Source organism: Chlamydotis macqueenii, chromosome 3 (genome assembly GCF_036417535.1).
Source record: "Chlamydotis macqueenii isolate bChlMac1 chromosome 3, bChlMac1.mat, whole genome shotgun sequence".
Lineage (NCBI taxonomy): Eukaryota > Metazoa > Chordata > Aves > Otidiformes > Otididae > Chlamydotis > Chlamydotis macqueenii.
The window spans coordinates 121,199,764-121,227,092 of NC_141558.1; the positions used below are offsets into that span (position 1 = coordinate 121,199,764).

Below are 27,329 nucleotides of genomic sequence, written 5' to 3' on the forward strand. Positions count from 1 at the left end.
GACAAACAAAATGAAAACAAACTGGAGGAATGTGGTGGAATATTCTTAATCTCTGACAGCGCTCAAAGCTTTAAAATACTGACTTAAGTGTTTAATCCATGATTGAAACACAGGCCAAAATTAGGGATGGGACATGCACCTTAAAGTGTCTGTCAGTTCTGTAAACACTGCTTAGTTTGTTTTCTCTCCTTAACATATCTAGATATTAATGACTGCAGTAAAAACCCTTGCCACAATGGAGGAACTTGCCGAGACTTGGTCAACGACTTCTTCTGTGAATGTAAAAATGGGTGGAAAGGAAAAACTTGCCACTCCCGTAAGTTCAGCGTTTCCAAAACATAACAGGCGCGCTCTGTTAGTCTGCTTAAACTTGTTGCATTGCATTAAGAGAGCACTGGTACTGAGGATGGTTTGGGTTCTTCACAGGTGACAGCCAGTGCGATGAGGCAACATGCAACAATGGAGGAACGTGTTACGACGAGGGGGACACTTTCAAGTGCATGTGTCCTGCAGGATGGGAAGGAGCCACTTGTAACATAGGTAAATACCCTGCCTAATCACCAGGAAGCAGATGCAGCGTTGAATCTGTGACCTCAGTTTTTCCTCTTGGCTCAGTTTTGACAGCTTTCTAACAACTTAGCGGCAAATCTTGTTTCTGTTACAGCAAGGAACAGCAGCTGCCTGCCAAACCCCTGTCATAACGGTGGTACCTGTGTAGTCAGCGGGGATTCTTTTACTTGTGTCTGCAAGGAGGGCTGGGAAGGACCCACGTGCACTCAGAGTAAGTCGTCTCTACTTGAACTTTTCCAGAGTGTTGCATGATGAGAACATGAGCTCATCCTGTTGCCCCTGGAGTCAAGATTGAAACCAGAAGGGAAGGCTTGTTTGATGTAGGCTTTAGCATCACCTGAATCTTTGTTTTTAATGACTTTATGTGATAGAGCCTTGACCTGGGCATGAGAAAGTTGCAAATGAGCTAAGTGGAGACAGATGTTGTCTTGTTTTCTCCCGCATTCTTTTTCTACGAGCAGCTCTGTCTGCTTCCACACTATTTTTTTTTTCTCCCTGTTAAGATTCTTTACAACGATCTCTTCCTGTGTACATGTGTTTCACAATGTAGTTAACAAATTTTGTGGTAGAAGCCTGGAATCAATTTAGTAGAAAATTTCAGCATATTTTTGTTAGAGTTGAGCTAAGTGTAACTTGGGCATTAGGGGAAGTTTACTCATTCTTTACTGACGGTGGAGTTGTATTAGCCAAAGTCTGCATATTTAATGTTGCCTGTCTCTGCTTTGCAGACACAAACGACTGCAGTCCTCATCCTTGGTAAGTTTAATATGTTTATCTTTCATCCTTTGCTTTTTTTGTTGCTTTAGAATTCTAGATTCTTTCTGTCTGTAGCAGGTTTTTAATGTGTATAATGATGTTTCTTTATAGTTACAACAGTGGCACTTGTGTGGATGGAGACAACTGGTACCGCTGTGAGTGTGCTCCAGGCTTCGCAGGTCCCGACTGCAGGATCAGTAAGTGTTTCAGTGGCACTCCGCCTTCATTTTTGTCTTGCCTGAATCTTGCTGCAAGACAGTCATCTTAATTGAGTTAAGTGGTAGATCACATTAATGATAGATGTCCTGTGTCTTCTGTACCTGTACCTAGATCTGCAGCAGATGTGGGGAGGGCAGGAATTGCACTGAAAATTAGAGAAATCTTGGAAGACGATTGAGTTGGGGGTAAAACCTCTTGGTTCAGCTGAGTGGGCAAAATGCCCTTCAGGGTACTCTTCCCAGTCAGAATGTGTTTGTGCGCCATAGGTTTCTGCCAGCCAAAAACCTTGTCAATTAATAATCCACCTACAAGCCCTGAGGTGATGTATGCACTTCCCTGTAATTTAATAATAATTACAGGTAGGAGGACACTAACACTTTTTTTTTTTTTTTTTTTTTTTTTTTTAATAACAGCCATGGAAATAGAAGTTTCATAGTAGCAATACAAGTGGAAAGGGGTTTAACCTTGTCATCACTTGAAGAATCTAGCAGGGGGACAAAACTGGAGTGTGTCAAAGGAGAGGAAGTGCATGTGTGTGAGAAGGAATGTGTCCTTGCCCTTGAAAAGCTTAAGTAGCCATAGGGGTCAGGTTTTGATCTTTTAGTGCCACACAGCAGAAACTTCAAAGAACTTGCTCTGAGATTAAATCGGTCGTGCTAATAAGACTCTATTTCCAAGTAGACACTAGAAAACGAACACAAAGCTCCAGTAGGCAAATCTCTCGTATGGCTTTTTTTCTGACGAAGTAAAAGGGGTACTATAGAGTGACTTCTAAAATAATTTTTTTTTAATTTTTTTTTTTTTTTATTTCCTCTCCTTCCCATCACAGATATCAACGAATGCCAGTCTTCACCCTGTGCCTTTGGAGCTACGTGCATAGATGAAATTAACGGGTACCGTTGCATTTGCCCACCAGGTCGTAGTGGTCCAGGATGCCAAGAAGGTACTGCAGATGTCGTAGCTGGTCGTAAAACTTGTAGCAAGATCTGTGTAATTGCCTGTTAACAGGTTGGTGGTTGTATGGAGTTTTGGGGTGGGGTTATTTTTTGTTGTATTAAAGCAAATACATTGAAGAAGCAAATTAGTGATAAGTTTAGATGAACTTAGGCATGTGTGGTTTTCTCACTTCTTTTTCCTCTTTTAATTTTATAATTCTGTTCAATCTCCCTTCAGTTACAGGAAGGCCGTGCATTACCAGTGTTCGAGTAATGCCAGATGGGGCAAAGTGGGATGATGACTGCAATACCTGTCAGTGTTTGAATGGAAAGGTCACCTGTTCGAAGGTACGGCTGTGCTGTGCTTTAGGCTGTACTGTCCTCTGTCCTGTAACCAGTGGTTACCTAGCAGTATTTCTTCTCCTTCAGGTTTGGTGTGGTCCTCGCCCTTGTGTCATACACGCCAAAGGTCACAACGAATGCCCAGCTGGACACGCCTGTGTTCCTGTAAGAGAAGACCACTGTTTCACTCACCCTTGTGCTGCAGTGGGTGAATGCTGGCCTTCGAACCAACAGCCGGTGAAGACCAAATGCAATTCTGATTCCTACTACCAGGACAACTGTGCCAACATCACCTTCACCTTTAATAAAGAAATGATGGCACCAGTAAGTAGCAGAACACAGCTCGCCTACCATGCAACAACTTTTTTTGACCGATAAAGTACAGTAAAAGCTGACGTTCCTTTATTATCAAAGAAAAGGGAAGGTATAGAGGGATTAATACAGACTTCTACCCTAAGTGCTTTTGTGTGTGGAGAAGAACAAAAGCTGGTTTGGAGGGAACTCCACCTCTTCTTCCATTGAGAGTTCTTATTTCAGGGCAAAAAATTTTTTATATATATATATCTGTGGAGGGAATTCCAGTTAGAAAAAAAATTATTTCTTGTATCTGTGTGTTAGTGAGCATATATACTTAAAGAAAAAATAAAACCCACTTTTTTTTTTTTTTTTTTTATCCTTCAGGGACTTACCACAGAGCACATTTGCAGTGAATTGAGGAATCTGAATATTCTGAAGAATGTTTCTGTTGAATATTCCATCTATATTACCTGTGAGCCTTCACACTTGGCAAATAATGAAATACATGTTGCTATTGTAAGTATTCCTGGAATATTTTTAAATGTCTTAGAACTTAATTGCCTGGATATGCGTGCAACATGTGGATTTCATAAAAATCGTAATTCCCGGCTTTGTCAGCACTTCTCATGGTTTAGTTTCCATTCCAATTCCCTTAAAGACCAGGAAAGAAATCCTGCTTACATGTGCATACCTGAAAGCTACCATCTGGTGGCAACTATAACAGGGGTAGTAACACATTTCTGTTATGCCCTCTTCAGCACTGCTTTTTGAGGGTTTTTTTGGTCTTTTTTTTTTTTTTAAGATGGGGACAAAAATTCTGCATTATTACTTTCTGCCCATAGCTGGACTTAAGTTTCTGTTTTGTTTTTTAAGTATTCAAATTACTGAGAGCCTTAACTGATTGTGAAAGTTTTATAAATAGCAGATCACCCACGCATCTGATCTGGCATTAATTGTGTGACTTCTTCTGTAGTCTGCAGAAGATATAGGGGAAGATGAAAACCCAATCAAAGACATCACAGATAAGATTATTGACCTTGTCAGTAAGCGCGATGGTAACAACACACTCATCGCTGCAGTCGCGGAAGTCAGAGTACAACGGCGACCGGTTAAGAACAAAACAGGTGAGCTTTTCCTCATCTCCAAAAACTCCTATGCTTGCCCTGACTAGAATAGCCTTTCAAAGCAGGTGAAGCTTTTCTCACTTGTGAGATATGTAGCAAGTCGGAGAATCTCTGCCTCTTGGCCCTGTTAACTGGGAACAATAAGGAGGCTTTGCGCCAGGATCTTATTACTTTAAAAAAAAAGTTCCCAAAATGCTCTAAAACAGTGGCCCAAGCTGGTAAAAGGGCTGCTTCTCTTCTGCACTCCTCATGGAGAAACAAGGAAGAAGAAAGCAACTGGCTGGCTCTGGAAGCTCCCGTGTACTTACTGGGCAATGCCACTGTCTGGATGCGATTAATTAAATATTGTCAGAAGTGTTTGTTAGCTTTCCACGTAGCGCCAGGCGCACGCTGGCATTTACTGACAGCCACCAGTGCAGAGAGAAACGACCGCAGTGGGTGTGCAGCCAGCTGCCCTCGGGGCAGGAGATAGTCCCTCTGAGCTGGGAGCCCGCAGCGCGGAGTAACGAAGCCTGCGTTACTTTTGCCTGCAATAACTGGCTCTGTGCGTAAGAGGAATGCACTTTCTAGTACTCCCAAGTCGAGTCCTAAACTCACTTTAAACACTCTGTATTCTAAAAGAGCCAGGATTATCCTTAAGTTACCATCTGGACCCCAGTGAAAAAAATAAGGCTTAAGAATTGAGACTTGTTTTCTTTGTAGAAAGCGTTGACTGGGACGCTTGGTTTGCAGCAGGGTTAACCGGTCTGCTGTCTCTTCTAGATTTCTTGGTGCCGTTACTGAGCTCGGTCCTAACAGTAGCCTGGATCTGTTGCCTGGTAACTGTTTTTTATTGGTGCATTCGAAAGCGCCGAAAGCAGAGCAGCCATACTCACACGGCATCTGACGACAACACTACCAACAACGTAAGGGAGCAGCTGAATCAGATAAAAAACCCCATTGAGAAACACGGAGCAAATACTGTCCCGATTAAAGACTACGAAAACAAAAACTCTAAAATCGCCAAAATAAGGACACACAACTCAGAGGTGGAGGAAGACGACATGGACAAACACCAGCAGAAGGCCCGATTTGCTAAGCAGCCAGCGTACACTTTGGTAGACAGAGAGGAAAAGCCCCCCAACAGCACACCTACAAAACACCCAAACTGGACAAATAAACAGGACAACAGAGACTTGGAAAGTGCACAAAGCCTAAATCGAATGGAGTACATCGTATAGCAGACAGCAGGGTGCTGCCGTGCAGGGCCTTTAAATATCATTATAAAGGCACTCAAGAGCTTGTAGTTCTTAAACTGTTGTGTAATATTTGAGTCTAAGGCTATTATTTACTTAGAATCCCTGTGTTAATTTAAGTTTTGACAAGCTGGCTTACACTGGCAATGATAGTTGCTGTGGTTGGCTGGAATACCAAGTGCTGCATTTCACATCTATGCAAAACTAGTCAAAAGTGCCCTCGTGTAAATTCAGCTGTGGCTGATACATCATGGAAACCTTTCCTAAGGTATTACATAGCCTTATTACTCTTCCTTAGTGTTAATTTTTTTTTTTCCTGCCAGATGTCCCGATTTATACAGTTTCTTTAGAATAATACATTTTATTTATATTTATTGAATTTGAGTTTTTTGTATATTGGTTTTATGGAGACGTACAACTAGTTCTGTATTTGAAAGTGCCTTTGCAGCTCGGAACCACAGCAACTATCAAAAAAATAAGTTTATTATTTATTTTTTTATTGTATTTTTGTTGGGGGCGGGTGGGGGGAACTTGTCAGCAGTTGCTGGTAAATGAAGAATTTAAAGAGGAAAATGTGTCAAAAATAGAAGTTTGTATAGATATGTAAATAATTCTTTTTTTATTAATCACTGTGTATATTTGATTTATTAACTTAATAATCAAGAGCCTTAAAATATCATTCCTTTTTATTTATATGTATGTGTTTAGAGTTGAAGGTTTTTGATAGCATTGTAAGCTTGTGGCTTCTCTATTTTGAATTCATTTTCTTGTTACATGTTGCCTATACGCCAAAACTAAGGTGTTCTAAAATAGTTTATTTTTAATAGGATGGGCTTTCATGCCTTGATGCTGGTTTTTGTACAATGTCAAACGTTTGAAACACCTTCCATAGTATCACTTTAAGACTATTTGTAAGTACTGACTGAGGCAGTTTAGATAATTAGACTAGAAAATTTTTTTTTGCTGCTTTAGACTTGAAAAACGAGTGACAGGCAGATAATCTGCTAAGAAGCAGTTTAAGGGAACAAAACTGAGCTATTACTTTATGTAGATGAAATGTGAGTGGTTGCATGTAATTAAAATATCAAATTAGCGTGTGAAGTTGGAAACACAGCAATCTTATTTTGTAAATTCTGATTACTTTTTTTTTCTCACCATGAATATGTAATACTGAACCACTTGTAGATTTGACTTTTTTTTGTAATCTACTGCATTTAGGGAGTATTCTAATAAGCTAGTTGTTGAATACTTGAACAGTAGAATGTCCAGTAAGATCACTGTGTAGGTTTGCCATAGATTACACTGCCCGCCTTAACAAGTGAGGAAATCAAAGTGCTATTACGACGTTTAAGATCAAAAGGCTTATAACCATAGTCATCTCGGTGGTTAACCAGCGAGATCATGAAGATACCTTGTATTGTGATATTGTTATATGAAAATGCATCTTTGATGTGTTGTTCCTGGCAATAAATCTTGAAAAGTAATATTTATTAAATTTTTTTGTATGAAAACATAAAAGAGCGTGGAGATTATTGAGCTTGGAGGCTCTCCCAACTAGTTAGCTGTGCAAAACTAGTGGCAGGTGTCGGTTTGTTTCCAAGACCTGCCACAGATTTTGATGGAGTCAGGTTTTTTTTGTTAGATGATGACACGTTCCCCTCTGGCTCTGAATCACAGGGTGAAGGGGTTGGAAAGCAGCAGGTCTCTTCTTCTCAATGTCTTTTGGCTAATGTACCTCCACATGCTTCTAAGAGGATGATGATGTGACTGGAATTGTGCAACGAGTTTATTTTGCATGGGCCAATGAGCCACCACCAGATAGTAACCAAATTTACGTAGCTAGGCAAGATACAAACTGCTGACCTGGATGAGAAAGGAGCCACAGATTATACTGATTTCTAATGGGCAAAAAGTGCTTTGTAAAGCATAAAATAAACTCTTAAAATATTCAACACAATGGCTTTTAATGCTTGACTAATGTAGCCCCTCCCACCTCAGAGGGGCTGTGTGTGGAAGTTTGGGTGAGCTGTCTGATCGTCTGCTCTTACTTTAGCACAAATCTGAAGGAACAATTAAGCGTGCAACAAACTCAACTGAAAAACATTATAAAATAGGGTCAGGCTGCTGCTTGTACTTCAGCTTAAACCAACTGCTTGCAAGGTGTTAGGCCTTTTCATCCGTATTTTGTTTGTAATAAATACAGGTATTTTATATAAAAGATTGCTGTGCTATGAATGCAGTGAACACAAAAACCTCTGACAGCAAGACATTCTCTGTTCTGTACCTTCTTTACAGCTGGCTAAAAAAAAATGATAAAACTTATTTAGTGTTACTTTTTATTTCAAACTCACTTTAAAATGAGATTTCTGAGTTGTTGCTACACAAGCTGTGAAAAGGGAACTGCTCTTACTCTTCACAGTACTTAAGTACTGCAACATCATCACTGCCTGCGGAATGGGACATCAATAAGATGAGCGTCATCTGACCACCTCAATAATTCCTCATCAAACAAATCCCATGTGTATTTCTTTCCCTTTGTTCCTTTACTTCTACAATCTGCAATAAAGCAAACACATCACATCTAAAAAAAAAACCCACTTAAATACAACAGAATCTTCCACCTGCCTCAGGAGCACAAAGTGAGGCTGTTAACTGAATGGTTTTCTATACTTTTAATGTTGAATTAGTATCTTCCTGAAGTCTACTGTTCATGTAGGTCTCAAATTCAATAATGCAGAAACCAACAACCCCTTCTAAATGAGTGAAACATGTATACCTGAATTTGTAGGAATAAGTCTGAGTCTGCTGTCTATGAAGAAAAAAAAAAAAAACACCACAAAAAAAAAAAAAAAACAAAACCAAAAAACACAGGGCTTTTGCTAGTCCTAGGAGCATGTATTTGACAGGCTATTTCCAAACCTACTGTGGCAAATGCCACAGACGACTTCATTTGATATCATGACAAAGCTGTTTAGTTCTCTGAAGATGCAGTGTAGAGGAAAACTTGAATTCCTCAAGCTTCAAAACCTTGAGCAGTATTCATCTATTTATTTGCAGCTTTCCTGTGCTACAAAGTTCTGTATTGACCACACAGAGGTTTCGTTACTGCAGGGTTTCTCCACACACAACCTATTTTTCCCATAGAACTCATTTCATCGCTACCTCACAGTGTTATAAAATTAGAGCTGTACAAATTGTACGGGGGGGGGAGAAGAAAATTCTGTGAAATTGCTATAATGATATTTTTAAATTATATCCTCAGGGGTAGCTTCAACATTTACAAGGGTGAATGTAAAATAAGAACAGTCTTCCAAAGCCCAGAACCACCACCAAACTGGGAGATGCTATACAGAGTGCTTTCCGTTGTCATGAAAGTACGGAGAAAGATGAAGTTTAAGGCTTTCCCATTAGAATACCAAGGCACATTTATTTTTGTGGATATTATACTTTGCCAGTTCACAGCTTACTACTCTGGGAAGAAACACTCTGTTTAGTCAGGAGAAGTTTCCTGCTGCTAGTGTATGTTTGTTCTTTGGATCCTTATTCATCTAAGAACTCAAAAAAAGAGCTTTAAAAAAACCAAACAAATCAAAACCAAAAAACACAACTTACTCCCCATAGCACCCTCAGCTTTGCTCTACCTACAGCTAATTGAACGTGCCGAATTTGGGTTTGGTTCACCTCGAGCTGAACACAGCCACATCAAAGCCGCTGCACCTCCTCATGGCAAGGGCCCATCTTACATAGAGGTACCTAGCGAAAAGGCGCTGATCGCGCACGATACATCAGCCTTAATGTCAATATATTCATGTCACTGGGGGAAAGACAGCCTTGGGAACAGCTGTTTCTGCATTGCTAACAGGAGTGAATGGCAGCCAGCTAGCGCTTGGTAGGTCTGAAGCCCAGCGAGTAACACAAACCAGTTCAGGGCCTAAACACGAGCCTAGCCTCTTCACACAGTGTCACTCATGAAATCATTTTCCTTTCCACAGGAACAGCACTTGTCCCTACACCAGCTGACACAGCTGCAAAGCTAGAGTTAATATTGTTCAGCTCTCTGGCAAGCCAGAAAGTATACAAGGTAACGCTCTCCATTGCTCCTTGAAGACTGCACGATTCAACTTCTTACCTGCCAGCCCCCACACAGCGGCTCCAGCCACCAGGCCAATGCTAGCCTGGCCCCCTCAGCTATCTAGGGGCCCTGATCGCTACCCCTTGGCCATTTGCTGAGTCCCTCTGGAACAAGTCACAAGGCAGAGGCTTCATGTTTTTATTAGCGTATGCAAAGATGAGAAGTTCTGACAAGGGAAGTACCCAATTCAGCCTTTTCCTCCCCAGAAGATGGAAGTGATTGCGGAAGCTCCCCCTCCCCTTCTAAACAGAGCAAGAATATTTATGCGTATTTAAGAATTTTTCAACTTCCTCTTTTTCAGTATTGACACCAGTGGCCATCATGATTACTGTTTACCAGTGCACACAGTTTGTTTTTAAAGGTTAGCCACTGTTCCCAAAAGAGGGGGAAAAACACAGTAAAATAGCTGTGCAATGATTAATTCTGATTTCTCGGGGTGAGGAGGAAGGAAGTGGTGAAGGTTCTGTATGGTCTGTTGGCCACCGGATGGAGGTTCAGCAGATGGCTTACCGAGCACTGGGGCAGCAGCGGAGCGATGTGGTATCAGACAGGGCGTCAGACCGGAGTTCCAGCCCGGATCTTCCAGGGAGCGCCTTCTCTGTGATGTGCAAATTGTTTCAACCAGTTTCTCTACAGGGTGGAGAAATAAATCTCTACTCTTTTCATTCTAGCACTATGAGATCATATTAATATTAAAAAGGGGCATGCCCATCTCTAGAATTATAGCTCAAGACACTTTTCCTTAAAGATCTGATGCATAAATCAAAAAGATAATTGTTATGGCAGCAAATAAAGCAGTTACAGAGCTAGATTACCAATTCCTGCTACTGAGGTACTATGTCTCAGCAATACTAAAGGATCTAACTTTGACCGAATGGGAACAAATCTGTGATATTCTCATTCAAAAAAAAGACGCGTTGTCAGCTCTCACAGGAACCAATTCCCAGCTCTGGAATAATTTAAATGGATAGTAAAGGAGGTAGGACGGTGGGGGTTAATTCCCTGGACAATTTCCAGGTTGCAGCTGAAATGCCTATATCATTTTCACAACTCTTAGATTTCTCAGTAAAAGCTGACACCAAACAAACAAACAGTCCCTGTCTAAAAATGTCACCTTACTGTCACTGTGGAAAGGCCAAGGTCACACACTACCAGGTTCCATTTTAGTTACCTGGAAAAAAAAGTGAACGAGATGGGAGAACTGTGTTCAAAAATATTTGAACAAGTTGACAAAAGAATTTGCAGTACGAGTTCCTTAACCAGCTTGCTTTACCTCAAAGAAATTGCTTACCCTCAGTGCTGCCCCAACTGTCAAAATAAGCATATTCATATCCCTCCCAGGTTCAGCTGCAGAATGCTTTGATATCCCTTTGATGTAAGGCTCCATGTGCTGCTGTTCCCCCGTCCCACATCTTCTCGTTCACATAGGTTTTGGGATGCTAGTTAATGCTTATTAGAGAAGAAAAAAAGCAGAAAGCAAAGAAGTGAGGAGTGCCTTTTATTAAAGCTAATTTCTGAGGCCAACCCACACTTACCACTGCTGGCTAAAAGACTCTTGATACTATTAACTCTGTTTGCTCAAGCCTGCGTGAGAGTGTTTTAATAGACTATGAAATGTTCTATTAGATACTGATATAGGCAAGGAGATAACCACTCATAACATGGAGTCTGGGATGGTCTAACTACATTTTACATCTTTCTTATTTCAACTGCAAACAAAAAAAAAATTATTTTCTCCATCTTTTTCCTTAAAAAAAGGATCCATTTTCCACCCAAAAGCCAATGAGATGATGATATAAAAACGTTAATTAAAACTCAGCCAATGCGACCCACGTGTAGAGTGGCAAGAGGGAAGGAAGTTCACTGACAAAATAAACACCTTCAGAAGGTTACTTAACCACCTCACTTGGTCAAAACTTTCTGTAGCAAGGAAAACTTTTGGTTCTTAAAATTGTCCTTTTTTTTTTTGTTAGAAACAGGTGCTGTTGAAATTATTCAAGCCAAGGATAATACAGAAATGCGGCTCTGCAATGGTAGTAACAGGCTAACGTATGCTCTAGACCCTGGTGTGCAGAACTACACCCTGACAGATAATATCAGAACTAGCACAAAGCTCATCACTCAAAATAACTCTTGCCATAGTTAAAACCTTCCTACCGATCGCTGGGCAAGGGAGATTTTACATCAGCCTGCTTCCTCTTTATAAATAAATACGTAAAAGGCTGGGCTGGCTTTTGATGTGTGTTTAAACACAAAAGTTCACTAAACAAATATTTTTAACCACTTTGATGTAAAGAATAATAGAAATGATAGTCTGCATACATTAGAAAGTGTTTGGCTAGGAAAGGACTGTTTCACTATCAGCAAACAGCACAGACCAAAATAACCAGATAATTCATTAAAAACAAAACACAAAGCTGGCTGGTTTGGAATAGACAGTTATTCCTCTTTAAGACAAACATGTATTTTTCAACATGAGCACTGTGCACTGTGGGCTTTAACCAGTCTCAGGTCTACACAAAGTTCAGAGGAGTTCAAAGAACCTCTGAAAAATGAAAAGAAACCCAACACAACAAACTCAAATGAAAAAAAAATGAACCGCAGAAATTGTTTCGGTGCTTCAATGGCAGTTTCAGAACAGAACAGAGCCTTAAATATTTATTACTTTTAACAGAAAGGTATGCTAATGCTGCTCGGAAGCAAATTGGTAGTAGAAACCCACAGACAAGACTTGCAAACTGCTAATTTTACTCTAGCTCAGTTTCTAGCTTTTTTTTTTTCTTAATCCTGATCTAGAATCCAGAAATGACCACAAATTCAAAGCTTTTTCCCTGAATAACTGCATTTCTGAGAGGATCCAAGAGACAGCTTTTTAAAGTAATCAAGCTCTAAGTATCCAGCTAGAAAGCAGAGTCTTTCAAAAGAGCTTAGGAACCTCACAAATCAGTAATTACAGCAATAATGATGCAACTATGCACTTTTGAGAAAGTCCGCTTGTTTTTGTTCTGACTCTCTAGGGTCTAACACCTTTAATCAATCCAGCTCTATATTTCTTACTGTTACAAGATCATGGTTTTAAAAAGAGGATGTTCCCAAGCTCTCAGTGAGGTGACGGGAAATGGCATTGTAACATAACAAAACATTTTTCCTAAAGGAAAAATCAAGTGTTCTTAGCTAGGCAGCCAGTACGCCAATCTACCCAAGCCCCCTACAAATGCATGACATTAATTCGTAAGGATGCATGCGGTATGTTCTTCAGATTAAAACTAAATTGTAATTATAAGGTTGAACTATATAAGTAACAGTATGTGATGCCACCAACTATATGTGGTTGCCCTCTGATTTCTAATACTTGAGTTAAATGGATTTGGAGAGGAGAGAAGAAAGAAGGGAAGCTTCAGAATCCAAAACTGTTAGCGGAAATAGTTTGGGGCGCACCTGCTCAAGACCATCCACAGTTTTTACAGATACAATCAGCGTGTTCACCAGTTTGCCAAAGCAAGCATAAGGTCTTTTTCCTAACTGGAATGAAATGAAAAGAAGTAACTGAAGTGATTTTATAAACTCAATGTTGTGTCTGTTACTGCATAGTCATCTAAACCTCTCCTGTAGGTATCTGTTACAACCAAGGACATCACAGGAAATTCACAAAGATCCAAGCAAAAGAGAAGTAGAAATAATGGAAAGTTAAAACTGCAGTCTAGAATGTGTGCTTGTACCACTTTTTAAACAGTTTATTCACTGTAAGCACTTAAAAACCATCCAGAAAATATACGCTAAAAACTTTAATATAGGCTATTAAATTATTCTATTTTAATTACTCTTATTTTTCTGATAAATACTTAATTAAATGTCCTTACACCTCTTTCAACTCCATCATAAAGGTGCTTTTTATTCCCTTCCTGGCTCAGTATCTTGACTCCACACAAAAGACAACAGTAAACATACCTCAGGCTATTCTTCCTCCAAACCCAGGTTCATTTGCATCCTCAGTTTTGCTTGTTACTAGGAAAGACCTTTTTGCAGAGCCTGAAGACTGCTAAGCGTTAGCAACCTTACTGCAAAGCACTGTGAGAAACATCATGCAAACAGGCTGAAAGAAAAAAAAGAAAATGTCTTCTAGCAGGTGTGCAGAATCTTTTTCATTTATCGCAAAAGCAGTTGTTTGTAACAGAAAGATGCTGTTCAACTAGCAGTGTCTTGCTGTCAACTGCCAAGTCCTTAACTCTCACAAGGACCTGCATGACACTACCAACTCTAATGCTTATGGATGTGAATCTTCTTAACCTAAATGGGGATATCCACAGTCCTCAGCACACATCAGTAACATTTTTGAAAACTGCTTCCCATCAAATGTCTGCGGTCACACTGATTTTGAGAGAATGATGAAAGAAAATCACTTATAATTTTATTTTAAACACTTTAAAAAGATAAGCATGAAATAAAAAGTTACATTTCCTTAGCGCATTAGCATACAAGTTACAAAAGCACTATTAAAAAGTACTGTGCAATTAAAAATTACCTCTGTCTTAAAATAAGAAGTAATTTGGATATCGCCAACATCTGAGAAACAGTCCTTGCATACAAACAGGGCCTGATTTTGAAACATGAATGCGTGAAGATATGTATGCATGTTTATGGATGAACTTCTTCCAGTGGCAATGTTTGCACACCCGGGTGATTACTCATATAAAATCAATCTTCATTTCTCCAAAGACTAATGCATGACCACTTGGATCCACAATTCGGGTTAGAAATACATGTTCATATCAAAACTGCACAAGCACAAACTGTAGTTCTTTTGAAACCTCACTGAAAAGGTGGGCCTTAAATAATGAGCAACATTAAATCCTGGTTAAAGATTTATTTAAAATAACCTCAATTTGCCGTACTGTTGTAAGATCATATGAATAAACCATGAACTTCCTTACACAGAGAAAAAAGGGATTAATTTTTACTCAAATAAACTATGTGTTCAGAAACAAGCAAAACACTGAATAACTGCAGCTGCTAGCAGATCACAAAAGTGGTTTTAACTTTTGCTGTCATCACCTGATATGACTTTTTCATAGTACTAAAACATACATAGATCTAAAATTTTGCTTAGTAAATATTTTAAAATACTTTTCTTTCTATAAATACTACAGTGGTTTGTACAATATTTATGTCTAATTCCTAAAGACTTAAAAGAATTACCTTCATTACAGTTCCAAAAGACTAACCAAAATGACTAATGAACTAAATTTTCTTTAAAAGTTTTCTCTAATTTTGGCGCTGTATTTTTATTATTTTTCATTATTTTGAATGGCTTCCTACTTTTTGCATATGCTTTCCAAACACAAATTTGGCGGATTCACCCATGTCACCAAGGTAATATTTCAGACTTCATGACTTCTTAAGCCTTCGCAGTTTTAACTTCCTGAGACCATTTTCAACTTCTTTTTTTCTTTTTTGGCTAAGCTTCTCTGAAGACGCAGGCTGCAGTTCTGAACAAGATGATGGCATCACAGGCAATTCTTCAGTGGTTGTGCTTGGATCATTTTTGTTTGTCTGCACTATATTGTTCCTCACAGAAAGAGGCCAGGAGAGGTTTTTTCCCAGAGTTAGCGACTCTTCATCAGACACAGTCTTTGTCAAGTCTTGTTTAGAAATCAACCTGGAATTAAGTGGGGTCTTCTTCAGGAACGGATCTAAAAAGTCATCACTGCTTTTATTCATTTCTGTACTGCTAGGAGTTAAAGGAGCCCCCTCAGAGAATACTTTTTTAAAATGCTCTAATTTTTCTTCTGGAGCACAGCTCTTTTGTTGAGCCTGTGTTTCGGTCACTTTTTTACTTTGTTTTGGACCTAGCAGTGCTGACTCATAGCTACAAGGAGGGTTCTCATTTCGAAGACTCGACTTCAAGCGCTCCACAGAGTGAGGTTTTTGCTGGCTGCTAACATCATCTGGCTGTCTCTGATTAACATAATTTTCCAGCTCTAAAACAGGAAGCTGCAAGTTGCTCTCAGCTGTATTTATGCAGTCCTTTAGCTGTCCTGTACTCTTACATTTCACTTCACATTGAGGACCGAGAGAAGTTTGACAGTCGTTCTTTCTGTTCCCTGTCTGCGAATCCACTGAGCCAAGACACGCTTTCTTGGAGTTTTTACTGATTTGAGGTTTGCTTGTGCTACTTTTCTTTGGTTTTGTCCTCTTCACCCTGCAATAAAAAGGAATTTTGTTTTTAAATTTAAAAAGGATCTTTACTGCCTCAATCTGCCCTTCTAACAAACCCCAAAACACCACTAGGGCAACCCTCTTTCTGCATGTGGAAAGAACGCTGTATATCATCTTGACAAGCAGTAATGTTTGTCTAGCGTGGATAATATCAAGTGTTATCCATTTGATTTTCCACTGCACTAGGGGAACCCTATTTATTAATGACTAAGCCATGAAGGAGTTCACATTCTATTTCAAGAGGCAGAACTGGATTCATTACAGATGTTAAAGGTCAACGCTGCATAAGTATATAGAATTCCTTCCCAAACTGGCTAGATAAAATAGTATTTCCTAAGTGCCTAAATGATTTCAAACCATTCCCATCTATGCACATGCATAATGTATATCTACAGAATAGAGGGGGGCAGGCAAGGAGAGGCAGCATGTGTGTCTCTGTATGACAGTTTCTAATCTCTATTTTAGAATGTTCATCTGGAATTTTTCCCAGGACATTTCAAAGCATTACTTTAAAGTTAACCACTACTCATCTAGCATCAAGCCCATTCATCTGGGAAGGACTTAGGTAATGCAAGTAGATGATATTCTAAAAGGAATTATACAGGAAAATGGGATCACAAAGGACCTAATGGAGTATCAGTCCTCAGCAGCACGTTACCTACAAATCTAGATTTCATATCGGCTGTAATATGAACTTTACGCACAAGTACTGAAGCTGTCTATGTAAGATTTTGAGTCTAAAGACATTACTAGAGGGTGCTCCATGCTTCAACTGCTTTCTGCTGCTCTGTTGATACTGAGCAGTTCCCAGGTTGGCATCTCTAACTCCTCAGAAAGAGGGCTCTTCCAAAATAGGTAGAGGTGGCATACCTTCAAATCTAATCTCATTTCTAAAGACAACAGAAATGAGACAGCATGGTTAAAAAGAAAACCTGCCAAGGTTCACAGCAAATCCTTGATTCCACAGTTGATCTGGGGCTACTGGCAGCTTGTGCAGGTAGGAATGGCGTCCTGGTACAGCAGGGGACCAGAAAAATGTTTAGTTGACCAACTAACCCTCCCCATCCACTACACCAGGGACACTCTTTAATTGTGACCAAAGATCCAGACTAGTATCGTGGGTACATGCAGACTCTCAAAATTAATAAAAATATATTTGCAAAGCGTTTTTCACCAGATTCAAACATCACATATTTATTTTGGCTCACAGCTTCATTCAAAGGAAAAACACCCTTCTGATTCTGCCTAGTGCTATGTGAGATATCTCTGTGGGTTGTAACAGCTTTTCTCATGTTGTACAAAACAAACAAACATCATTTTATGGGCTTATCCACACTAGAGCAGTAGTCTCTTACTAATCTAAAATAATATTTTGTAAAGGAATTTATATTATTTGAAATTTCATTGCATAGGCTAGATCTATTTACCCAAGTTTTACCAGATTATAAATTTAACACCTTCAAAAGAACAGTGACATACATTTCCTTCAAGATGTCTTGCTTTATCTGTTCACTCAGACTAATCTTAAGCTTCTTGTCCTCAGCAGATTCAGTAAAATATTCAGACATCCCGTTGGAAAGTTCTTCTTTCTGCTCCAAAAGAAAATACAAGTTTATAACATGACACATCAAGCTGTGATTATTCAACATAAAACTCCATTCCGAATACTAAGACTTACAGATGTTCTTTATTATTTTGATCTGAGCAGTCTAAGAGAAACAGAATTATTTTTAATCTTTTACTATTTGGGAGTCTAGTCAGTTCCCTCCCCATTCAGACTCCCAATGAACATATTTCATATGCTAAAATACACCGCAAACAAACAAGACTGCAATGTAAAGGATGGAGCTTTCCAAACCATCTGAGGAAACTGCTGGCAAATATTTGACATCTTTGTGGCTCAAACTGTGACAAATGCCAGGAATCTCTCTTGCAGACAGGAGCATGTTTGTCAGGTTTTTTTTTCTGAAGAGACTGACTGGCGCAATGGTCTATACACTTATTCCCAGAAGAATTCCCATAATTTTCCATACTTAGAAAAAATATACGGAGTGTTATTTGCTCATTTAAGGCAGCAAGGGTTAAAACTTTTAATGCTAACAGTCAAACGCTCGCAGCTTGTAGTGGTTGGCTACTACAGGACAACAGGGGAATTCTTTCTGGTCTCAGCTAACAGCAGCACCATGGTTTTATATAATACGAGACTGGGGTGAGAGGGAGGGAAGGAAAATGCTCTTTTTCTTCAAGCTGTGAGCATTTCCTTTCACAATGAAACAATCTCACTGAGAGAAGGGCCATTTGCTGACTTCACTGTTAACTACCACGTACTTCAAAAAAGTATTATCTCTGAGGCTATGGAGAGAAGAGGAAAAAATTGGGGAAAAGTTGAGAAGAGGCTTTGTGCATCTGCTTTTCTTTGATAGCATTTTTCTTCATCAGCCTGCATGATTGGGACTCAGTAAATGCAGGGAGCACTTATACTGTTTATTGCTCCGCACTGTGAAGCTAGCACACTGGAGCCAGGCAGTATGAAAAAACTGAAGAAAGTAGAGAATGACTGTAGAGGCACAAGGCCAAAGCATGTACATGACCGCTGCCTGGAACACCCCTCAGGAATCTGCCTCTTATAGGGGGTTAAGCCCTCCCCATTTTTATTTTTATTTCTGTTTTAAAGGAGAGGGGGTAAAACCACACTGCTGGATCCAGAAGAACAAGCCAGTGAAAACAACTTCCTGTTTTGTAAGCAGAAAGAAGGGAGTCGGGCAAATAAATAAAGTCATTTCGACAACTAAAAAAAAACTACAGCTGTTTTAAGTCTTCCTTTCACAGGCAAATTACGCAAACGTTTTGTTGTGTGTGGATAGATGCATGGAGTTCTGTCCACTAATGCTGCAACATGTGTATACAGCAAGCAGAGGACACATGGGACATATATGCAATGTGATTTCAACCTCAGAAATCAAGCCTAACTAGTTTAAACTGAGGGATTAATTGCTGCTTCTATTCTTGTTAGAGGTATGGACTCCCCTGATTTAACTAAATACATTTTTTTGTAAACTATTTAAGAAGGGGATATGATTAAGATACTCAAGAGCTTTGCTAATTTTAAGAGAAAACACAGTCTTAACTGTAAAGCCTGTAGAAACTCTTCCGATTTCCAGTAACATTCACACAACTCAGACTGAGGGAATCTTGCACAATCATTCTGCATCAAAGCAGCTGGAGAACACTCTTGCTTAGCCAGAGAACTGGAGCACAAGCTGAAGCATCTGAATTTCTGCTTTATGGTAACTGGTAAGGCTAATTCTATTAAATCTTCTTCAGTCCTTAACACAGCAGACGGTGACAGGATTGCCAGGCCACTAGGACAATTGTTGTAGATGTGGTAAGCAATGTGTGGAAGGTAGCACTTTATACAAAATCCAGAGGAAGACTGGGGACAGTTCCTGTCCACACGTACTCGCTACTGCAGATAAGCAATAAACCTCGCTTCTAACTTGCATACAATGATGAACAGTGCATGATCATTGCCTGGAGTGTGCCGTTATGCCAGTGTGTGAAGAGCAGACCCCGGAGAGAGGCGAAGATGACGAAGCCATGTCACTTGTGAGTTGAGTCAGACTGGAGTTAATGGTCCAAAGTTGAAGGGATAACACATTCCCTCACTATGCCATCATCATTCTTTTATTTTGTTTTCAAATAACTTATCACAAAGTGTAATGACAGAAAAGGGTTAAGGCATTAAAAAAAAAATTAAAAATCAGAATGATTTATATGTGAAACACTTCTGAACATGCCCTCTAAGTACAGTAGATTTTCCCCTTGGAACCACACCCTGTAAGTGCTGTATTTTGAGAGCTGAACAATTAACATAAGGCGTATGAGTCAGTCTTTGAAAGACTCTGTGGGAACCAGAGAGCCTTTTGCTATTCGGAGTGATGTAAACTCCCTAAGGCTGGAATAAGTCCACAATAGAAGGCAAAGAAAGTCATAAATAACAACAATGGGGACTCCATATACTACTAAGACACTCAGCCATTACTGGTGATACTTCCTTTATTTTCTTTATTAGACTTAATAATTTTAGTTAATTAAAAAAAAATTAAAAAAACACTGTCTGTTTTGGGAATACTATTTATTTCCTATGGGAACTTCAGGACTTGTTAAAGAAAGAAAAAAGCTAATCTGCTCTCATCCTGTCTAGTAATCCCAAATTCCTTTTAGGCAGTGAAATAATTAAAGAAAAATATTCCAGGCATAAAAAGGAGGACAGCAGAAGCAGACATCATATAAACAATGACACCATGACAGAGAAAAACGTCAAAGCACCGCCAGACTTGTGACTTGACTCTGAAAGAGCTGCAGGGAGTGGGATTGCTGCTAACAAATTAAAACCACATTTCTTGGCAAATTGTTAAAGACAGACATATTTACATTTGTATAGAGACTGGGTGGGCACAAAAGATTAAAATGCTTCTTTAGCCCTTGAACTGCCAAGTTCTATTAGAAATATGTGCTCTTAAAATCCTAGGGTAAGCTCACTCCTTTTTGTCACTAAAACTCAGCAAAGAAGGGCCTGCAGAAATGAAGCTTACAATGTCTTACTACCCTACCTGCTCATAATACTGGCCACTCAAAACCCAATTTTAAGATCTTTAGTACTTATCCAAAGAGATGTCTGGGAAAAACACCCACCTCTATTAAGACCTACAGAGAAACATGATTGCTAGGCACACCATATACTTGCTTTAAGCCTTATAAGACTGAAAATTCATTATTTTACTATCTTACTCAACTTACTATCTCACTCAAAACAAAAAAGAAACCCTCAAAAATGTAAAAGTGGTGCAGCTCTCTCCAGAACGACTGAACTCAGCAATACAGCATTAAATACCTGTTAAAGAACTACTCGTGGATGTGCACTTGTGAAAAATCCTTACAACCCATTATCCTGAAGAAAATTTAAAGGTTTGGCCTTTTCATCCTGTAATTAATCCTCATACAAATATTGATTTTTTTTTTTTTCCAGTCTGAGGTTTAGGATGCTGGGCTGCAAGACAAATTTCCGATGTGAACAATGCTGCTCCCCTCCCTGCCTCTCATTTGGTTTTATACTTTCTAGTTGTCTCTTAATACACTCATGATAACAGCTGCACATCTTACGTATCAATAAAGTAACACTGAGGGACAATTAAATTTCATGTCGGGTAAACAAAAAAGCCCCACAATTAAAAACACACATTGTTTCTGAATTGAAGTTAACTATGTGGCTCAACTTGCTCATCAAAAAATACTTAATAGAAACCATCAATGGGTCTAATAAATCAAATTTAATATCACAGTGGCATACAAGAGGGAACTTTGAATATAATAATGTAGACAAAGCAATGGAATAAAGTATTATCCTAGGCACACACAAGTGAACAAAATCAAAATTGGTAAAACGAATCAGACAAACGCTTATTTAGGGGAGCTTTATGTGAGCTTGTAATTGCATGATTTCTCTTAATATCACTCTAAGCAGTATCATGAGCTCAACCATCTAAGGTAACCTCTAGGTTTCAGAACTGTTCTAATAGATGACTAGCAGCAGATCAGAGAGGTCATACAGGACTCTTTCCAATCTGATAAAGAGAAAAGGGCTCCGAAGGCAAGTGAGGAGCCTTACCAGTGAAGGATGAATCAGATACTATAATCTAACTGATAGAAAACTGACAGAGACTGACTTTGGGTCTAGTCCACTCTCTCCCATCCCACATGAAGGAAAAGCTTCCCACAATTTCATGAGGCAAATTTTTCAGTGTTTCCAATGTAGTGATGCATCTGTCGTAGTAATTGTACTTATGAACTCCTACCACAGGATAAAGCATTCATAGACATTTTCCAAGTACAGAAAGGGATATTATTATCAATCTGAACTCCAGATCCTTGATTGAGCTTGCAGAATATTGCTCTACGTTTTAAAATGGACTGTCTTGCTCTATATATCAGCAAGTTCCAGTAAAAAGCATGAAGGATGATTCCATGTTACACATGGAGTACTGATTTTTCATTTGAAACAGGTATTTTTAGGGAATGTTGATGGTTTTAAAAAATACATTCTTTTCAAGATTGAAACTGGATAAACTAGAGCAAACTGTATCTCTCCAGTGAGGAGCAGAAGTGTATAACCTACACAGGTTATACAGAAAGCACAGAAAGCAAAATCTAACTCCTGATCAGTAGTCTTCATTATCTACTACCCATATTCATTTTGGTTTGACACCATAGATCTTAACTACTAAGTTTTTGCTTGTCAAGAGTCCCTACGGTTGGTACTAGTTAGTCCAAGAGTTGGCCCAATCTCTTACAAGCCCGTGATACACATTCCACTTTCTCAAAATGTAAGGTGTGAACCCGGGTTTCTCATTCGATACTTGTAAATCCAGGCAATTCCTAACACTCCAAGAGTCCCCAAAGCATCATCAGGTTAGCTTAAAGAATATGACTTCTATAAGGAGAATGCCTTCTTGCTTTTGAAGTCTTTTGTTTGGATTTTAATGCTATTTTCCCATATAGCAGGAATCCCAGACTACACGTAGGAAATTCAGAGTTCTCTAGATTTGCATTTGAATGTTTGATAGATAATAAAAAATAGAAAAATTCGTAATAAGCTGTAAACGGCATAAAAAAAATCTGATTCTCCATAAAAACTCTAAAGCTGCAGAGGGGCCTTTTTAAAAATTGATCCACATCTGATAGCAAGAACACACATAACACTTCCTAAAGCCACAGAAGGTGCTCCTGAAACAAACAATTTATTTACATACTGAGAAGCACGTGATACACGCTGTGCGTATTTGCTTGCAGGCAAAAAGCGCTGAAATTAATGTTAAGTAATTGAGCTATTAATCATCCTGATTTCACGTACTGATGCTACAAAACTCAGATTCTATCTTCAGAGAAAGTGTCCACTGATAAGGAATGGAGGAAGAGACAAAAGCTCTTCAACCAAAATAACTTCTCTCAATGACACTAAAGAAAAATGTACAGTATATGATTTTTTTTTTTTTTAAGAAAACTAATGTCTTAAAAGTATGCATCTTTAGCTAGCCTTTCCCATCAGTTTTAAGATGCTCCCCTCCAGTAGTTATGAAAGGGGACATGCATGTAAGATACACGTTTTATACTTTAAAGAATTTTTTATAAAATAAGAAGATAGCAATTTTATCTGGAGCTCAACCCCTTTTCTCAACTTACAAACCACGAGGGAAAGAATCTACTACTCAATTTTCACATAAGCATCTGAAAAAGCAAGGTGCTCCTGTAATCTTCTACTAGAGATTATAACAATTGGACATGAGGATCCTCTACCTGCCTACCAAATCTGAATGGATATCAGAGTCAATCAGTACAGATGTCTGAACACCTATCAGTAACAGTGAGGTAAATGTTGTATTTGTGTCCTTCCAGATACAGCATGGGTTGTATGACATAACAGAATACTACTTAGAGTACGTGATATATACAACAGCATTATTTATATACCTAAAACTACAGTTCTTACAGAAAAAAAAATCTGGAAGAGAATATATAAATTTTAAAAATCAACTGTTCTGTTTATACAAGTAGAATAATGTTTAACAACTGCAGGAGAGCTTGGAAAAAAATAACTAATACTCTCAATCTTGCTGGTTATACAGAAGCAAAATATGTAAAATAGGCAGAACGGCACAGCCCAGGAGATAATGACTGTTCAACAATTTAGTCAATGTTTTAGCTTGGTTTCCAAAACAACCACCACCACCCCCCGCCAAAGCCCCCAAGATTGCTGAGCTCACACTGGAGATATGTCCCTCCATATCATTTCATACCATTACAAATTGTTCAAAAATCCTTCCGTGAACTTTACCATCATATATTTCAGCTTACTGTTCAGTCACGTTATGAAATTAGTTGTAACAGATTTCCGCTGAAGGCTGAGAAACGGATTGCTCTTTAAAATAATAATTTAAAAAAAAAAAAAAAATCCATCGAATATTCTTTACCCAACAGGAATATAGATAATTATTACTAAAAACTGAAGTAATTTAAATCTTTTTAAGTTCTAGAGTCATAAAAATCTTGCAGATGCACAGCAGCTAAATAAAACTTTTAGCTCACTGTAGCTTTCAACATTGGCACTGCCAGCCTTCCACCCTGCACCTTTGCTGGAGCTGCCTGTCCTCTCAAAGTCTGCAGAGAAGAAAGAACATCATTCAGTGCAAAGTCCAGAATCTTAGCTCAAATCCACATTAACCACCAGCATAACTTGTGACAGTAAGAGTGAGAGGGGAGAGGAAAATGAGGGAGGTGAAAGGATGATAACAGATGATAACATCTTAAATAACCACAAGGCTTTGACAAATGAGATCTTGTGAACATTACTAAGTCGTTACATTTAAATCAACTGAAGTACTCATGTAAGAAGCAACTACCAAAAGCAGTAAAAGATTACTCAATTTGTCCCTACTTTTGGAAGATTGCTTCATATGGAAATCATTTTGTGCGCTTAATCATTTATACTGCAGTTATAGGACCCTTTGTATTTCTGCTGTCCTTCACCTAGATTTTGCACAATGACAGGTACATACTCTAACACTCTGTCTGCTTTTCAGATAAATAATGCTATGGAACAAAGATTTTCAGATCAGCTCCTCATAGCAGTATCTTGGCCTTCTTCCAGAGATCATACAGTTAATTCACTCAGTAATATGCATGAACATTGTAAATATTTTTTTTCAGTAAAAACACTGTGCATTTATCAACAGATGATTTTCATTTACAGTCCTAATGCCCCTCTACCTGTGTGGTTTCTCTGAAATTCTCCACAGTCTTCTCCAGTCTTGACTAATTGAAATAATTGTGTCAGATTTCATTTCATCATTTGTCCACTTCTCTGGATCATTAATATAACAAACAGCAGACAGCTATTAGACTTTTGCTATGCAGAAAATAAATCAGTCAGTTTGTAAGCTATAAGAAGAAACTAAGGCAAGTTCAGACAAATCTCACTGAGGCAATTCACAGCATTACCGCTCTCAGGTATCCTCCCTCCCCTTTTGCAGGAGGTTCCTACCCTCACTGCAGGGTTGCCAGAAGGGAGCACACACACATGCCCCAGCTGCTCCCACCCACAATTCAACACGCCAGCTTAAAAAACAGATAAGTTTGGTTTGCATGAATCCACAAGACTGTGATATGCAACAAGATGAGCTGCAGGCACACAGCCCTTTTGGCAAACTCTGCTATAGGAGTGGTAATCTCCAAGAAGAAGAGGCAGACAGCTAGGACAAAAGGCAATATTGTAAAACTGTCAAAGCGTTGTTCTTCATGACCAGGTCAAAGCCGTTAATATCATTACTTTGTGATGTAGTTTCTCAGAGAGAGCACTCTTACGATCCAAGCTCATTTAAAGCTAACCTGACATTGAAAGGGAAATCTCTTACCCAACATATGGTCCTGCTAAGTCTCTGTATCAACACCAGCATTTATACAGCCATGCAGAGTCTCTTACTGAAGTTAGACAGCTAAAAGTTAACCATGCAAACAACAACAAAACCCCAAACAAAAAACCCCTCTTGTTTTCAGAGACATCAATGGACTACTCCAGCTCCCCACAAATGCCACTGCTGGCAGATGCTGAGGATAAGAATGCATGGCGAAGAGAAGAGAAGGCAGGAGGGACTGCATGTTTCAGTATCATCAGTCTTGCATCAGCTTGAGCAGAATATGAAGGATGAGCAGAAAAAAGTGACAGAAGCTTGAAGTGCCAAAAGTAAAAATTCACCAAAGAGAAAAGTAATTCTTTACCTGTTCCACTATGTGGTATTTGGACAGGGTTCACTAATCTGCAGTAGTAGTGAACACTGTTCACACAGTTACCAAACTACAGCTTAATATCAAGTTGTTTTCCTCTAGCTATATTTCCTATGACTGACTGAAAAGAATTAAGCACATTATCTGAAAACACAGGAAAACTAGATTTTATTAAATTTTAAAAAGGATAATGAAATAAAAAAAAAAACTCAACAAGACAAGTATTACAACAAATGTAACATTAATGTGTGTTTTGGATGTTACTTCCAAATCGGAGTAACTATCAGCTGCTACCTAAAGGGGTGGTCTTGCATTCTTCATCCAAATCCAGGCTGCGTGCTCCTGCAACATTTTTTGTGTCACAGTTGGCAACCGTGTGGGTACAGGATGAATTGGTTCAGTGAAGTGACATGATGGAAAACTAATCCTCCAATAAAAAACAGAGAAACTTCACAAATAAATTGTTTTCTGCTGGAGCAAGTCAATGACCTAATTCATTCTCGACTGAAGAATCACTCAGTCCATTGTAACCAGAAAGGAAAGGAATATGTAGCTGAACTAGAGGGGATGTGGACTGACCTTTTCAGTGGTAGCCCACCAGGAGAGCAGTTAAACTGTGGTATTATATATATACACACAGTTCCACATCAAGATTAGCACTTATACACTGTGAATTGTGCAATTGTATTTCACAGCATTTCCTTCTTCCCCTACCCAACCTGATATCACTTCACAATAAGTCTTTAAAGTATTTAAGATAAAGAAATTTCATATAGTCTTCTACTAACCTTTACAAATTGCTCCTACTGGAAGAAAGTTTTCATTCTGCCTTCCAATAGACACGCTGTTCCAGCAGCACACAGTCTAATGTTAAAAGTCTCCTGTTAATTACAGCTAAGTATACGTATCTTCATGAAAGAACCAGAAGCCTCTTCCCAGCATAATCAAAATCCAAGCAAATCATGTCATTTACACTCTTATGAGTTTTAAGAAAGGAGAATTCTCTCATGTACCTGAGCCCCCAAAATAAGGACATGGACCAGTTGGAGAGAGTCCAGAGGAAGCCACGAAGATGATCAGAACACCTCTCCTATGAGGACAGGCTGAGAGAGTTGGGGCTGTTCAGCCTGGAGAAGAGAAGGCTCCGGGGAGACCTTACAGTGGCCTTCCAGTACCTAAAGGGGGCCTACAGGAAAGAGGGGGAGAAACTCTTCAGCAGAGTCTGTTGTGATAGGATGAGGGCTAATGATTTTAAAATAGAGGGAGGCAGATTCAGACTGGATATAAGGAAAAAAATTTTTTACAATGAGCGTGGTGGAACACTAGAACAGGTTGCCCAGAGAGGTGGTGGATGCCCCATCCCTGGAAACATTCAAGGCCAGGCTGGATGGGGCTGTGAGCAACCTGATCTGGTTGGAGATGTCCCTGCTCCTTGCAGGGGGATTGGACTGGATGGCCTTGAAAGGTCCCTTCCAACCCAAACCATTCTATGATTCCATTCTACATTAGAATGGCACAATTTATAAAATCAGACATGTATGAAGAGGATTAATAATTTGCTTTTATTTCTCTATTGGAGACTTAAAAAGCACTGGGCATATCTTTATCACTTTCCTTGTGTACAGGGAAACCTGTGTGCAGGTTTTTTGGTTGGTCGGTTGGTCTG

The 27,329-nt window shown here is 39.1% G+C and overlaps 2 protein-coding genes across 7 annotated transcripts in view; one reads left to right on the forward strand and one right to left on the reverse strand.

The window, feature by feature from the left end:
* Positions 1-6,962, forward strand: part of JAG1 (jagged canonical Notch ligand 1) — a 36,554-nt gene extending 29,592 nt beyond the window's left edge. The window contains exons 16-26 of the mRNA XM_086744978.1: positions 203-316; positions 427-540; positions 665-781; positions 1,299-1,326; positions 1,438-1,523; positions 2,375-2,488; positions 2,719-2,828; positions 2,910-3,146; positions 3,504-3,635; positions 4,093-4,243; positions 5,006-6,962. Of these exons, the coding sequence (XP_086601104.1) occupies positions 203-316; positions 427-540; positions 665-781; positions 1,299-1,326; positions 1,438-1,523; positions 2,375-2,488; positions 2,719-2,828; positions 2,910-3,146; positions 3,504-3,635; positions 4,093-4,243; positions 5,006-5,463 (1,661 nt within the window). The 3' untranslated portion in view covers positions 5,464-6,962. The remainder of the gene's footprint in view (positions 1-202; positions 317-426; positions 541-664; positions 782-1,298; positions 1,327-1,437; positions 1,524-2,374; positions 2,489-2,718; positions 2,829-2,909; positions 3,147-3,503; positions 3,636-4,092; positions 4,244-5,005) is intronic.
* An 893-nt stretch (positions 6,963-7,855) lies between these two features.
* Positions 7,856-27,329, reverse strand: part of SLX4IP (SLX4 interacting protein) — a 78,389-nt gene continuing 58,915 nt past the window's right edge. For 3 of the 6 annotated variants that reach the window (XM_086743914.1, XM_086743915.1, XM_086743912.1), the window contains 2 exons: positions 17,306-17,415; positions 13,994-15,809 (listed from right to left, as the gene is read on the reverse strand). In XM_086743914.1, the coding sequence (XP_086600040.1) occupies positions 14,996-15,809; positions 17,306-17,415 (924 nt within the window). In that variant the 3' untranslated portion in view covers positions 13,994-14,995. Of the gene's footprint in view, positions 8,035-9,614; positions 9,715-10,120; positions 10,241-10,909; positions 11,060-13,558; positions 13,704-13,993; positions 15,810-17,305; positions 17,416-27,329 lie in introns of those variants that run through there. The other 3 variants (XR_015258059.1, XR_015258060.1, XR_015258061.1) reach the window with 3 other exon arrangements.